We start from the raw sequence: 15,393 nt of genomic DNA on the forward strand, positions 1-15,393 counted from the left end.
TGGTTACTTGGAAATTTCTAAGCAATTATCATTTTCTACCATGATATACAGTACATTTTTTTTTTTCTTTCCAAAACAAACAAGATACTTTGCTTTGACAGGGACAATTTCCAATCGCTTATCAGTAAAAGATACAAAAAAAGCTGCGAAGTTGCCTGAATATCACACACCACTCTTGAGTTCATTAGGCCTTATCCCTAGGCCTGGATTTAATCAAAAGATGAAGAGCACAAGCCCAAAAGCTTTTAGGTGACTGGAAACAAGTCTTTGTCTTGGGATTTTTGTGTTTGAGTTATAAGCCAGGTTCACAGAAAAGTAATCAGAAACGAGACTGACTGGAGATAAAAGAGCCTTGAAATGAGAGGTGTGAGACCATAGGCTGTACTTGTGACTTGGTTCCTTAAGCTTAAGGACCTTGGGCAAATTACTTAAACTCTAAACTGTAAAGAGACTAGACGTGGATGATTTCTAAAGGCCCTTGTAGCACTATCAGTTTTTAATTGTCTAATATACCTTAAGTTATAGATTGGTTCATTTACTTATCTATTTGAATACCATCAATGAATATAATAAAGGACAGTGTCATTAAGGAGTTAAGTCAGTGAGAAAAGCACAGATTCTATCTATACACAGCTCCTAAAACAGTTGCTCATTCATCCACTCAAGTTCTAAACCAGGGTTACAAGGAAACCAACAGGGAATGAGGATAGAAAGGAGTAGGAGAAACTCCATAGCTCGTAGGAGGAGGAGAGTTTAATTTATTGTTTCTGTCCAGCAATGTTTACTGAGTGATCACTGTGTACCAGGCACTGTGCCGGGCACTGGGGATCCTGGGGTGACCATGATAGACCAGACATCTAATGAAGCTTACTTACATTCTAGAACGTGGAGAGAGAAAAACAGGCTAAAATAAATCCATACTGAAGAAAGTAGTAATAATGAGAGAATAACTGTATGGGAGATGGGGGTGGAGCATAGGGCAGAAGAGGAAGGCTCTTTGGAGATGGTGGTAGTTGATTGAGCTAAGACGGGAAGGCAGATGAGAATGAAGAGGGCTAGTGACTCAGGCAGAGGGATGCAGGTAACTGCTGAGGTTGGAAAGAGCTGGAACAGAGAGACCATCTGTATGGTTGGAGCTTAAAGAGCAGTTAATTCTGGAAAGGATAGGATTAAAGCAATAGTTCTCAATTAAGGGCGATCTCCCCCCTGCCCCCCAAATACCACCACCAGGGAACCTTTGACAATGTCTGGAGACATTTTGAGTTGTCGCGATTTGGGAAGGGGGTGGGGTGGAAGTGTACTGCTGTCGAGGCTGAGAAATGCTGCACTAAAAGGACTATCACAGCCCCAATTTTGGTTTTAGTCATTATGTTATAAACTCATGTTTTCACCACCAAGTTGAATCTTCTTTTCCTTCACTTGCAGAAACAAAGTTAAAAACAGATTTCAAGTAGCCCAGTGCTTCATTCACTCCCTTAGGAAATCTCATGGCAGAGGTTCAAGGGACGCCAGGAACCTTAGAAAAGCTCCACAGGAAAGGTACAAGACGTGCACCTGAACACAGGAAAAGGGATCTGGGGTTACCTCTGCGGGAGGGGCCGGGATTAGGGCAGGTGTAGGGAGAGCAGATTCATGTTTGAGTTCCACGATTACAAATTAATGTTAAAAACAATGCGATGTTGGGTCCAAGCACAGGGAAGAAGGGGAGATGCGCTCAAGGACCGAAACCTCTGTCGCCTGGACCTCTAAATGCCCCTTCCGCGTTGACTCCGGGGCCTCTAGGCTCCAGCTTCCTTTCCCCCTCGCCACCCGGCGCTGGCCTCAGGCCTCTCTGGGACCCAGGACCCCGGGTCTTGGCCCGCGTGAAGCCCAAGGTCCCTCGACCTCTAACCCAGGCCCCTACCCGCCCGCGAGGGCCTCCCCGCCGCTGCTTCACCTTGGAGGGGAGGCGCCTCCTCAGGAAGCCCCGCGACACGTTGTCTTCGACGTCCTTGTTGCTCAAGTTGAAGGCACCGTCGGGTCCCTGGGTAGCCTCCACCCCGCGTTTCTCCCGGCTCCGCGAGCTCGGCGCGGGTCCCTCGGGCCCGGGAGCGCCAGACGAGCCCTCGGAAGGGCGGGAAACGCGGCAGCAGAGACGCGGAGCCGGCGCCGGAGGCCGGAGGGCAAGTGGACTGAGAACAGGGACCGGGCACGCCAGGGTCCTATTAGCCGCAGCTCCCCCTCATTTGCGTATTCATAAGCCGGAGAGAGCCTGGACACCTGAGCAAGCAGTGAGAGGTAATGAATTATTCATGAGCATCCCCGCCCCGCCCAAGATCTCGTTAGTTATTCATGATCCCGGGAGGCCGATTTGAGCCGGAAAAGACCGTTGAGTCCCGCTCTGAGGGAGTGAGGCCCCCCAGCGGAGGTGAGGGCTGACCAGGCGCGGTCTGCGACAAAAAGGCCGCTTGAGGATTGTTAGTTCTCTCGTCTTTTGTTAACTTTTTTCTTTTCTTTTTACTTGAGAGTTTAAGTTTGATTTGAAATTATATCGCTGAGGCCCCAATTACTGTGAGGAGAAGTTTCGGGAAGTCCGGGGCTGAAGAGAAAGACAAGGGGCGGCTTCTAGGTTAACATCTACCCGTTAACGTTTGAGGATGAAAAATTTCACATGTACCAGGGGGAAAAAAAAGAAGTGGAGAAAGTTCTCCTGGGAACGCGCGCATTCCTACCCTCTAAGTGGCTTTTAAATTCAGATTTTGGTGGTAGAGAAGGAATCAGTCTTGGAGAGGAAGCAGCCCCGGTAATTAGCTGCCGAGTGGGTCTGTGTGTTACAGAGAGGCGGATGTGGAACTTGCGGGATTTATTTTAGCTAGGTCAGGTTTTCTCCAGCCATGGAGGGCTTCTGCCCGAATCAATGCCTGGCGCAGACCGAGAGGTGGGGATGAGCCCCTACAAATGACCTACGCTCTTCTTTCACTTTATCCGGGATTTGCCATTTAATCTCTGTGGACTTTAGTCCCCCAAACAGTAGAGGGGAGAGAGTGTCTTCAAACTCAAGATTAGCCAATCACCAAAATGTGTCCGGAGCACTGGACAGGGTGTGCAGTACATCATGTACTTGGCTGATGGAAATGGGGGAGAAAAAAAAGAATACTTATTGCTCTTAAAGGAGTGTTTAATTTAATTAGGATGATAATCTAATTTCTCCCCCACTGGGCCATAAATTTAGTGAGGTGTGAACAGTTTTTCATCTTTGTAATCCTAGGGGAAGCCTGGCACATTGTAGTCGCCCACTAAATGTTGAATGAATGAATAATTCAAGTAGCATGAAGATGTTAAAAAACCAAAAGAGCATGAACAAATACTTAGTTAATATAGTGGAAACCATTTACTCTTAGTGAACATGGAGTAGGGGAATTATGAGGGCCAAATGGGATTTGTTAAAATGGTGAGTAATGATTTGGGAAAACAAACTTCGTGAAAACCTTTGAGTCACTGGTAACCTTTGGCAAACCGAGTCTCCTCACTAGACTTCACTTTCCTCTTTTTTATAGTTTTATATTTTAAATTTAAGTTCATGGTTCATTTTGAATTAATATTTGTATATGGTGTGAAATTTAGGGTGACGTTCTCCCCCCCCCATGGATGTCCTATTGTGTCAGTACCATTTGTCATAAAGACTAGTCTTTCTCCACTGAATTATTTACCCTTTTCCTTATAAAGAAGGGATTGGATTAGTTGTAGAGGATGTCTCCTGTTCCTCCCAACTCTATATTGTGGAGCCCACTGATGTTGATTGACATGCATTTCCATTAAGTAAAGCCAGACTTCATATTATGCACATGTAAGGGAGGTCATCTAGTAGCATTTTAGAATTGGATTTTGTTCACTCCATAAAACTGGTATTTTCTTGTTAAAAAAAAAAAAGTGGTTGTGGAAGATTGGGAAAGATAGGTGGAGAGCTTTAGGAAATCAACTATTACTGTCTTTGGGCGAACATAATAAAACTTTAGTTTTTGCTCCACTCAGAATGGCCAAAAGAAAAAAAAGTGGCTTAAGGCCTTCATAAACTTAACAACAGCTGGTTTATCTTTATCTGAATCTTGGATTCACAAATAAAAGGGCAAAACAGTAAGTAACTGTGCCACCATTTAAGACAGGGCAGTTGAGATGTAGGTCAAAAGGTAAACCCAGAGTGAGTTCTCATTTGAGAAACCATAGGAATCTTTCCTCTGATCCTTGTCACAGAGTGGACATATCAAGAATAACAGTGAATGCTATTGATGCCCTCTGAAGTTTCAGATGTTTGTGGATCCAATAAGCAAGCAAATATATAAATAAAAGACTTTGGAAAATTAGAGTTCTGATCTTAAGATCCATAGTTATGAAGTCACTCCTGGATTTTTAGATGAGTCAGAACAAGGTGATAAAAAATTTAGTTATTTTGTAAGAGTTCATGATTTTTAGAATCATACCACATGAGAGACTGTCAGCTTGTAAGCTTTCAAAATTAAGCAGTTTGTAACTGGATAAGAAGCCACTACAAAATACCTGCTCAAAGGGAAAACAGCAGTAGGAACAGAATAGTTAGAGGTTGAAAGGGGTCTGGCTATTTAAAAATATTATTTAGATCTTTTTTGCCTTCCTAAAGCTTATTCTAGAACACCAGAAAGAGACACTACAACCACTTTTAGATATAAGCAAGCAAACCCAACAACAAGTAAAGGTTCTGGTAGTGCATCATTTTAGATGGAATAAAAGCAAAGGGAGGCAGGAGAGAGGTGCTGGGCAAAGGGGAGGAAAAGGAAAAGAAATTGGGACAACTAACAGCATAATCAATAAAATGGTAAAAACACAACAAAACCAAACAACCAACCAGGAAAAAAAGAGAAATTTTATTTTGGGGAGTCATTGTAGAGCAACCCCTAAATTGTGAGTCAAAAGTCTTGAGTTTTTTTCTTAGTTCTGCCACTAAGTGGTTGATTGACCCTGGATAACTCAATTGACTTTTCTGAACTTTGATTTATTTTCCTAAATAATCAGACATTTAAAGTTCTTTCTGCTTCTAAAATTCTATAATTCTTTTCTAGACACTTAATTTTGCCTTGTTTTTGTAGTGCTTCTCTGTTGACTCAGCAAATATTCATTGAGCATTTATGTAATTTGTTCCAGTACTTTGATGGTGCTGAGGATTTAAGTATGAGCTAAACTAGACACAAAAGGTCACATATTATATGATTCCATTTATATAAAATGCCAAGAATAGGCAAATCCATAGACATTAAAAAGTAGATTAGTGCTGGCAAGGACTCAGGGGGCGGGGAGGATGGAAAGTGATTGCTAATGGCCATAAATCTTTTGGAATTAGGTAGTAATGATAGTTGCAAAACATTGTGAATAAAACCCAGTGAACTATTGTTATTGCTGACGTTTAAAAAAGAACTTTAAAACATAAATAATGAGCTAGATGGACACAACTTTGCCCTCATGTTAGCTCATGATAGGGTGGGGTGGGTGCATAAATGCAACCACGAAACAGTCTAAATCGCAGTAGGCATATAGGCCAGACTGCCCTGGCTGGTTTAGCTCAGTGGATTGAGCGTCGGCCTGCGAGCTAAGTGTCGCTGGTTCGATCTTCCAGTCAGGGCACATCAGAGAAGGAAAACTCTGACTCCAAAAAACCTCCGCTGCCTTGCGGCATACCTCTTCAGGGGAAAGGCTAAGGGAGTAAACCCCGACAGAAAATCCGGAGCCGGAGTCCCTAAGGCGGTTTGACGTTGTAGTCAACACCGGCAACTCCTGCGGCGCACCTGAAGCCAAGCTGTATTGACTCCGTCTTTCCCTTGGACCCTTCAGCTGCGAAGAGAGGGGGGGTCTGCTGCATGGGCAACAGCAGACCCTCCATATCACCCTGCCCAGGCTCTGTAGCTTCAGCTCCACTGGAGAGGACACTCCAGCGTCATCGCAAGATGTCGATTCAACACGGGAGGAGACAGATGCCGTGTCACTCCCGAGTCGGACAGCCATTCTCGGCGGTGCAGATAGACACTTAAGAAGCTACACCATCGTCTCTCGAGACGGACGGCTGCCGACGAATATAGGCCAGACCTAATGGTAGTGGTGAATCGGGAAAAACTTCTTGATAAAATTATACTGAGCCATGTCTAGGAGATGAGTAGGAATTGGAAACAGAGGAGGATGTTTCAGACAGAATGAATATTACAAAAGTCTGAAAGCTGGAGAGAATATAGTTCTTCAGGGTAATTAAAGTAAATAAGAATAGCTGATGCATAAAAGTGTAAAGGGGGAAAAGAGTGAGGGAAATGGTTAGAGATGCAGCTACAGAGGCATGAGCTAGATCTTGGAGATATGGAAGGAGTTTGGATTTTATCCTGCGGGTACTGGGGAGCCACTAAAGTATTTCCGTCTAGTAAGTTATATAATCAAGTTTGTAATTTAAAAGGAAAACTCTGGCTGCAGTACAAAGAACAGACTGGAGAAGGGTAAGATCAATAACAAGCAGACTGGTGGTTGGAGTGGTCCACGCAAAACAAGGCTGATCTGATCTGAAGCAGAGATGACAGTGTGTTTCAAGTGAGGAGTGGACATTTGAGAAATATTAAGGAGACTAGATATGGGAATGGTGGTGGAGGTAGAGGACAGGGTTGAGTCATAGTTTTTAGGACTGAGCAATTAGGTATTTGATGGTGTCATTCACTAAACAGAACAGAAATAGGTTTTGGGGAAGAAAATTCACATTTGAGTGTGTTGGGAATATCAAAGTGGAACTGTCTCATAGACAGAGGTCTTGATCTCCAACTCCCCAGAGAGACCAAGACAGGGATATATATATATATATATATATATATATATATATATATATATATATATATATATATATGAATCATTAGAAGAGAATTAGTAATTGAAATAATGGGAATGTATTTATACATCCAGGGAGTGTATTTAGAAGTTAAAAAAAAAAAAAGAGCTTCTAGGACAAAACCCTGAAGAACTCCAAAAGCTAAAATTGGTGAGGGAAAAAAGTCTGAAGAGGACAATGAAGAACAACAACTGGGAGGCTGGAAAAACCCAGGAGTTTGAATATTAATACATTGTAAGATTTTTTAAGAATAAAATCCTTTATTACATATAGTGAAATGTGTATGGGACAGTATTCAAAGTGTCTTTCAAATAATGACTCATTTAGTCCTTACAACAACGTTATGAAGTAGGTACTATTACTATTCTTATTTTACAGATGGAGAAACTGAGACACTCAACTTGCCCAAGATGCAAGTGAATTGCAGACTGAGATTTGATCCTAGGTAGTTTGGCTCCAAAAGAGTCCACATGCTTAACCACTATGCTGTGTTACCTGTCAAGATAAACACTTGCCTGGATAAACAGTATAAGAGCCCTGAAAAGTTAATTTATTGTCTTCATTTTACAAAAAGGAAACTGAGACCCAGAGAGATTAAGTAATTTGATCAAGTCACAGAGGTACTAGGTAATTGAGCAGAATTTGAACCCTGGTTCTTTAACCCAAAGCCTCTTTCTACTAAATTACACTGCTAGTTATTTTTCTCTGTATATATATGTGTGTGTATATAAAAATTTAACTTTACTTATTTTATAAATGTTAATTCCTCAAGTATTTACCAAATGCTAATAGTGACTTGCTTTAAAATCTTTCTCAAAAGCAAATGCCCCTTAATAACAAAATAAACTAACAAGCAAAATAGAACCAGAGACATAGAAACATGGAATAGACTGACAGTGGCCAGAGGGGAGTGGTGAGGGTGTTAATGATGTCTAGTCAAAGAACATGGACAACAGTGTGGGGGTTGACTGTGGGAGTGGGGGGTGGGCTCGGCAGAGGAGGGCAAAGGGGGAAAAACTGGGACAACTGTAAAAGAATAACAACAAGAAGAAGCAAATGTCCTGAATGTCTCAGAATTTTAAGTAATAGCATTAATTTAATCCAGGTTATTTGTATATTCTAAAAATATGGATATAGTAATGCACTGTGTTCTCATCGTCTAATGCAATTCTTAGAGCTTGATTCTCTAGAACTGTCATCAGAATGTCTTATTTATGATCATAGAGTAGTGTTTTATAAACACCAATAGAGAAAGCTATTTAAAAATCATTATTCTTGTTATTTATTGTCCTAAGACTATGTTTTGATGGGCCAGAACTAGAGCTTAAACTCTTGTAGTTATTTCCCCCCATTTTATTTCTTGAAGTTATTAAGGGAGAAAATTGATATGTTGAGTCAGATTTGAAGGTTATACTCAGAAATGAAGGTTATACTGTGAAGTCAACAAAAGATACCTTGGAATCTTTAAGGACCAAAGCAGTATTAAGTGATTTTCAGTCTCATATAAAACATTGTAAAAGAGTGGCCCCTAGTGCTGCTCTGAAGTAGTATGAGAGAAATTAAATATTACCTGTTTATTATCTCTGTCACCACCTTGTGGCCTGAAATAATTCTGCCCTCTTTTATTGCCAAAATCTTTCAGAACCTTGCATTAATCTACACACAAAAACAGATCACAGGCTATCCTGGGTGATCCAGAATGGAATTTCTTTAAATGGATTATTTTAAAAATATTTTGGTCAGAACTGTATAAAACCTTGAAAAGAAGCCACAATTTAAATTAAAGCCTTTGAAAAGAAAAAGGGAGCTTTCTTTCTTTCCTTTTCTTTCTTTTTTCCTTCCTTCCTTCCCTCCTTCCTTCCTTCCTTCCTTCCTTCCTTCCTTCCTTCCTTCCTTCCTTCCTTTCTTCCTTTCTTTCTTTCTCTTTCTTTCTGTTAGTAAAGCAATGGAAGGGAAAGCTAGAAGTATTTTAAACAATGTTTTTTATTGTGTTTTATTATGTTATGTGTTTCACATAACATAAAATCCACCATCTCAGCTATTCTCAAGTGTACAATTCAGTGACATTAAACTCATTCACAAAGTTAGACAACCATCATCACTATCCATTTCTAGAGAATTTTCATCATTCTGAACAGAAACTCTGTGCCCATTAAACTTCTCATTCCTTCTGTCCTTCAGTCTTTGGTAAACACTATTGTACTGTCTCTATGAATTTGACTATGCTCCTTATATAAATGGAATCATGCAATATTTTTCCTTTTTGTCTGGCTTATTTCACTTAGCATAATTTTATCCATGTTACAGCGCATGTCAGAACTTCATTCCCTTTTAAAGCTGAACAGTTTTCTATTGCATATACCACATTTTTAAAATCCAGTCAACTGCTGATAGACATATGGGTTCTTTCTACCTTTTGGCTATTGTAAATAAGACAGCTATGAACTTTGGTGTACAAGCATCTGTTTGAACCCCTGCTTTCAATTCTTTTGGGTATATACCTAGAAGTGGAATTGTTTAACTTTTTGAGAAGCTGCCACACTGTTTCCACAGCAGCTATACCATTTTACATTCCCACCAGTAGTTTTAATTTCTCTCCATCCTCACCAACACTTGTCATTTTCCATTTTTTTTTGAATAGCCATCCTAATGGGTATGAAGTGTAAACATTAACTTTTGAATTGACTTTGAAAATCAATTACACATGAAGTTAATCAACAGATTTTTTGTGGTGCTGCTGTATACAACGTACTGTTACACTCTGAGGGAAGAACAAGAAAGAATAAAATATATTGTTGCCTCATTAGGTGATTTACAATATTTTTCTCCCCAAAATGTATTTGTAACAAGTAAGTAAACTTCATTTTCATTGGGTGGTTAGAAAAAATAATCCAGAGACTTGATGTCAAATTTATAGAAGATTGATAGCAGAGATTAGAATGTTATTAAACTAATTTTTCCAAACAATATGATCAAATGCTAGTAATATAGTTTTTCTTCAGAAAATTCACACAAGGATTATGTTAGACAAGGTCTCTAATTGATTTTTTTTTTTTTTTTTTTTTTTTTGCAGGTTAGACTTCTTAAAAGAATCCTGATACAGTGCTATGATGGCCACTGCTCAGCTCTCTCACTCCATCAGAACTCACAAGGAATCTAAGGTATTTATTAAGAACTAAAAGAAAATCAATGACTATTTAGTGAGTTAGTTCAGAATCAGGACTTTAATCTTTGGCATTTTTTCAAAATGCAGCTTTATCAGTTAATTGGCACAAAAATTTCTGGCAGAGTGTGTCTACATTTTAACTGCCTAATGGACCAAAGATGTTCAGAAAATTAGTATAGATTCCTACAAAATACCTTACTGAGTGCTTGCTTCATATTTATATATTTAGATTTTTCTAGGGTAAAAGAAATCAGAAACGAAAAAGATGCCTAAAGAGAATGGTTCTTTGTTACACATTCACTTCCTGCAACAATTAGGAAATTTCTGATGCACAACATGAGGTAGTTATAAACTGAGGAGAGAACAATGAGAAAAACTTGGATGCTGGGAACCTGGGGGAGCAGGTCAGGTCTCGGCAGCCTTGCTGGGGTTCACCTGGACAAGTTTATCTTGTCCCGTGGCATCCATTAATCAATCATTTATGTATTCATTGAGAGCTTAATATTCTATAATAAATACTGTAATACTGTGTTATCCTCTGAAAGAATAAAAAAAAATCGTTATCTTCCAGAAGTTTATAATCTGGTTAAATTCAGACTTACAGGAGTTAAGGCAATATATAAAGTAGTATATGCATTACATATATGTGAAAAAGAATAAAGCAATACAAATTAGAAGAATTTATAGCCCTGGCTCAGTGGATCGAGTGCCAGTGAGGGCACATGCCTGGGTTGTGGGCTGGGTCCCAGGTTGGGGGACATGTGAGGGGCAACTGATCAATGTTTCTCTCACACATTGATGTTTCTCTCCCTCTCTCCCTCCTTTCCCCTCTCTAGAAATAAATAAATAAATAAGAATTTATAGATTTTGGATAGACTGGCATAGTTTGTATATTCCTTATGAAGAATATGCAACTTAAGGGGGACGTTGAATGATGAAAATTATTTGGAGAGAGGAGAGAAAAGAGAATTCCATGTGGAAAACCTAGAGTATATCTTGGCTCAGAGTAAAAAACGAGCATGACATGTTTTAGAGAATAATGAAGAACCATCGTTACTGGAGTGGAGTGTTATCCTGTTGAACAGATATAGGAAATAAAACTGAATAGGAACTTTGGGGAAAAAATAATATGGATCTTAATAGCCAGGCTTAGGAATTCATGCTGTAGTCTGCAGTCAATAGAAAGTCAGTGGATTTGGTAAGGAGAGTGAGAAAAATAATTGTTTCAGGAATATGAAGCTGTAGCAGAAGTAGAAAATATGGAAGTTGAAAGAGAATTAGGGCAGAGAGAAAGCAGTCATCTTTCTGGCTCAAATTCAACATATTCACCAAGCAGCCCCCTGACCTCATTTAGTTTTCTAAATGTGCTTCCTTCATGAGGGGAAAATGCTGAGCTGAGTATATGAATTGCTATCAGCTTGGTAATTATTTTTCTTTTGATGTAAACAGATCTTTGTAGTTTGGATGGCATGAGTTATTTCCCCAGTATAAGTGACTGTGATTTTGCTATTCAATGCTTACAATAACAATAACTATAGAAGCTAACACTTATTCATCACATACCATGTGCTGGGCACTGTGCCAAGGGCCTTATATTATTATTTCAATTAAACCTTGCAATAAGGAAGAAACTAAAACTCAGAGAAATAAAGTAACTTGCCTTAGGTCGTGTAACTTGACAGCTACGCTGTCAATCATCACTTATGTCATTCGTATATTATCTTACTCAAATAATTTATAATAGTGTTGTTTTATTATGAACCAACAGTATTTTCATGTATTAGATATTTATAAAAACGATGATAACCCTTAAAATACTAGACCAGCTGAGCTGAAAAAACAAAAACAAAAACAAAAAACTCGGGATATAAAGAAGTAACAGAACTCCAGAGGCCTTTTCTTACTGTTGATTTTAATTACTGCAAATAGGCTTTTAGATTCTATTGTTAAGGTAAACATTTTTATACTTTCAGGTTATTTAATTTTACAAATAATTATTACTCAAGTATTGCCTCTAAGTTTTGGCATGTTTTAAATAAATTACTATATATGCATGTCATGCCAGCTATTACCCAATTACCAAAAAAGGGCCTTAATTTTTCAGGATCCATGGGTATAAAGATCAAAGAGCAATTTTCTATAAAATCTTATACACACACCACATACACATCAAAATCTCCTTCAGCTTCAATATCTCCTACTTCTGCTACAGCTTAATATTCCAAAAACAATTATTTTACTTACTCATCTGATAATACCTGCTGACTTTCCATTGATTGCAGAATAAAGCATAAATTCCTTAGCTTGGCATGTAAGATCCATATTAATTTCTCCCTAGAGTTTGTCATACTTGCAAGATTAATAATTTCATTACATACCTTTTATTTAAATTCCAGGGAGAGAGGAAGCGGGGAGGGACGGGAGAGAGAGAAAAGGGAAAGAAACATCAATGTGAGAAGAACATTGATCATTTGCTTCCTGTATGCACTGGCCCAAAACCTAGGCATGTGCCCTGACCAGGAATCAAATCTTTTGACTGAACCACACCTTAGGGGTTGGGAAATGAGGCAGCAGAGCTAGGCAAGGATAAGATTTAGATACACAGTTCTCAAATGCCACTCTATGGCACTTGAACTCTATTCTGTATTAACACTGGGAGTGTCATGATAAGATTTGTATACTTTAAAGTTAATGAGGGCAAAAAAAGAGTTAATGATGGCAATACAAAGGACAGATTGAATAAGAGGAACTGTTGGCAGGGAGATCGGGACTATTACAGTGATAAACGGGTGAAGCGACTATGCCCTGAGCCAAGACAGTCATAGTAAAAAGGGAAAGGAGAAAGCCGATTTGAGAACTCTTTTAGAGAAAATTAATAGAATTTAGTGATTGGATATGGGGTATGAAGGAGAGAGAGAAGCCAGAGATGACTCTACTAGTATCCTGGATAACTGGAGTGATGCTGATTCATTTGTCTGAGAATGGATCTTGAGATCAGGTTTCAGTCAGGGATGATAGAGATAAACTGAGTTTGAGGGGGTCTACAAAGTGGTCTAGGTGCAGATGTTCAGAAAATAGAAATATAGAAGTGGGGCTCAGAACAGAAATGAGGACTCAGTCTTCTTTGTATTAGGCTATGGCAGAAGCAGTGAGACTAGATGAGATTACCCAAAAAGAGAGCTATGAAAAGAGTCAAGAACCGAAGACAGAATCCTGGGATGGCACCAACATTTAAAAGGCAGAAAGACTGGAAAAAATAAAAAAGATTGCGATATATATGCAGAGGGATAGTGAAAAGTCAAAAGAAAATAGTGTGAGGGTAGCTGAGAGAAAAGAGGGAGAGTGTAGGCAAAAGTGTCAAGCACTGCATGAGGGTGGAGAGGAGGCGGGTGGCAGGTGCTTGGTGACTTTGAGGGAATGGTAGAGAATGGATGAGGTACAAGACAGACTGCAGTGGGTTCTGAGGATGATGTGAAAGGGAAGGAGATTACAGCAGTCCCTCTCTATATCGTGGTTCACTTATCGCGGCCTCACTGTATCACGGGATTTTAAAAAATACTGTATTTAATTATTTATTGCAGATTTTTCGCTATATTGCAGGATTTTGCACTACTGTATATGTATGTTGTTAAAGTTACATAATACAATTGTTTAAGAGTGTAGAATAAATGTAAGGTTCCTACTTCACAAGGGGATCTGGAACGTAATACCCGCGATAAGTGAGGGAATGCTGTATATAATTATAATTAAACTCCAGTTTTGCCTTAAATCCATGGGTCATTGTGAAATGAATTATGTTATTGAATAGTTCTGAATTACTTGGGTAACTGTCTCTGTCTTTCTCATCTGCCTTGTGGAGATCTAATAGGATGCAATATTTAAAGCCTATTTCCTTTTGATTACCTAGAAAGGTATGAGATTTAAAGTCTTGAAAAATCTTTCCATCATATCTGTGGTAATAGTGCGATGGGTTGACTATATTAAAGAATACTAATCTTTTTCATCTTTTTTTTTCCCCAGGAAACAACTTTCCCATCCCTAGTTACTAATGAGCATGAGTCATTGATAATGGTGAAGAAACTTTTTGCTACCTCTATCTCATGTATAACATATTTAAGGGGTCTGTTTCCAGAGAGCTCTTATGGAGAACGCTATTTGGATGGTAAAGTTTAAATGGTTACTTTGGCTGTTTTAGCCCTTTTCTCTATTTGGCAGGAGTAAATCTTTAATTTCTGAGAACATGCTAATTCCAAGTCAGTGTCCTGTTCTTCAAGAACAATTTGCTAATTCATTTTCCATTTAAATTTCAGCATAAGTATTGGTTATACTTATAGGAACCATTGATTTCTGGCTAAATACCAAATGACAGACTGAGGAGAAAAGGTGTGTTAACCTAGATGCATAAGAACAATGTATAGGGCTTGCTTAAGGTGAAGATAAACCTTTTACTAAAGATGTACGCCTGCGATGTGACTACCCACCATGACTTGCCCAGTTAGGAATTTATGATCAGATCACCCTGTTGCCAGTGGAAATGGAGTTCTTGAGATGTTACAAAAAAATCATTTTGGAGACCATGCATGGGAGGATGAGTTGTAGTGGAAAGATTTATAGAAGCTGGAGCAAACACAAAGGACTGTCCCCAGGTGTACAGAGTCTGTGTCTTATCCATGGCCAGGTGGTTCAGCCCCAACCCACTGTGGAAGAAGTCCAACTTTGTCTTCATCAAGCCCAGAGAAAGACCAAGGTCCAGAAATTCTGTGTCATTAGTTCAGTCCATCCCAAAGCTTAGTCCAGTTTCGTCTCTGTCTCTATCTGGCTAGTTTAGTCTCTGGTCCTAGCTGTGCTCTGGCCAATGCTGCATTGCTGTACCCAGGCTCACAATTGGAGCCACACTTGAAGCCCACACTTTGGTCTGTGCCTCTGCTACAGAGATGCCTCCGTTGCTATGGAGAGGGAACCTGAGAGTGAATGAATGAGCCAATGAATGTGACCTAAGGCCTTTGTTAAGCTTTGATTATATTACCTTGGGCTTGGGGAAGACCAGGCATCCTTTTAAACTAACCAATCTCTTTCCCAGTTCTTTGTGGGCTTGTGCTGGGCCCTTTCCCTAACCAATCCATTTCCTAGATCTTCCAGGTTTCCGTGTCCCTTATCCAATGCACTCCTTTTCCCAGGCTAGACTAACAGGCCTTTATGTTTACCATCTTGGCTGCTCCTGTGCATGCCTCATAGTAAAAGGACTTCGCCCTGCACCATCTTGACTTCTACTGGGAATGTGCCCAGCAGAGGAATTTCCCCCTTATTGTTCTATCTCCCTGCTCCTGCCTCACCCTGGAGGGATGTTAATGCCTTTGTCAGG

At 39.6% G+C, this 15,393-nt stretch overlaps 1 protein-coding gene across 1 annotated transcript in view; it reads left to right on the forward strand.

Moving 5' to 3' along the window:
* The first annotated feature begins 1,977 nt into the window (after window positions 1–1,977).
* Window positions 1,978–15,393, forward strand: part of HORMAD2 (HORMA domain containing 2) — a 71,461-nt gene continuing 58,045 nt past the window's right edge. Inside the window, exons 1-3 of the mRNA XM_090292053.1 lie at window positions 1,978–2,277; window positions 9,939–10,026; window positions 14,052–14,193. Of these exons, the coding sequence (XP_090148179.1) occupies window positions 9,973–10,026; window positions 14,052–14,193 (196 nt within the window). The 5' untranslated portion in view covers window positions 1,978–2,277; window positions 9,939–9,972. The remainder of the gene's footprint in view (window positions 2,278–9,938; window positions 10,027–14,051; window positions 14,194–15,393) is intronic.

Source organism: Furipterus horrens, unplaced genomic scaffold (assembly GCF_987537825.1).
Source record: "Furipterus horrens unplaced genomic scaffold, mFurHor1.1.pri manual_scaffold_11, whole genome shotgun sequence".
NCBI lineage: Eukaryota > Metazoa > Chordata > Mammalia > Chiroptera > Furipteridae > Furipterus > Furipterus horrens.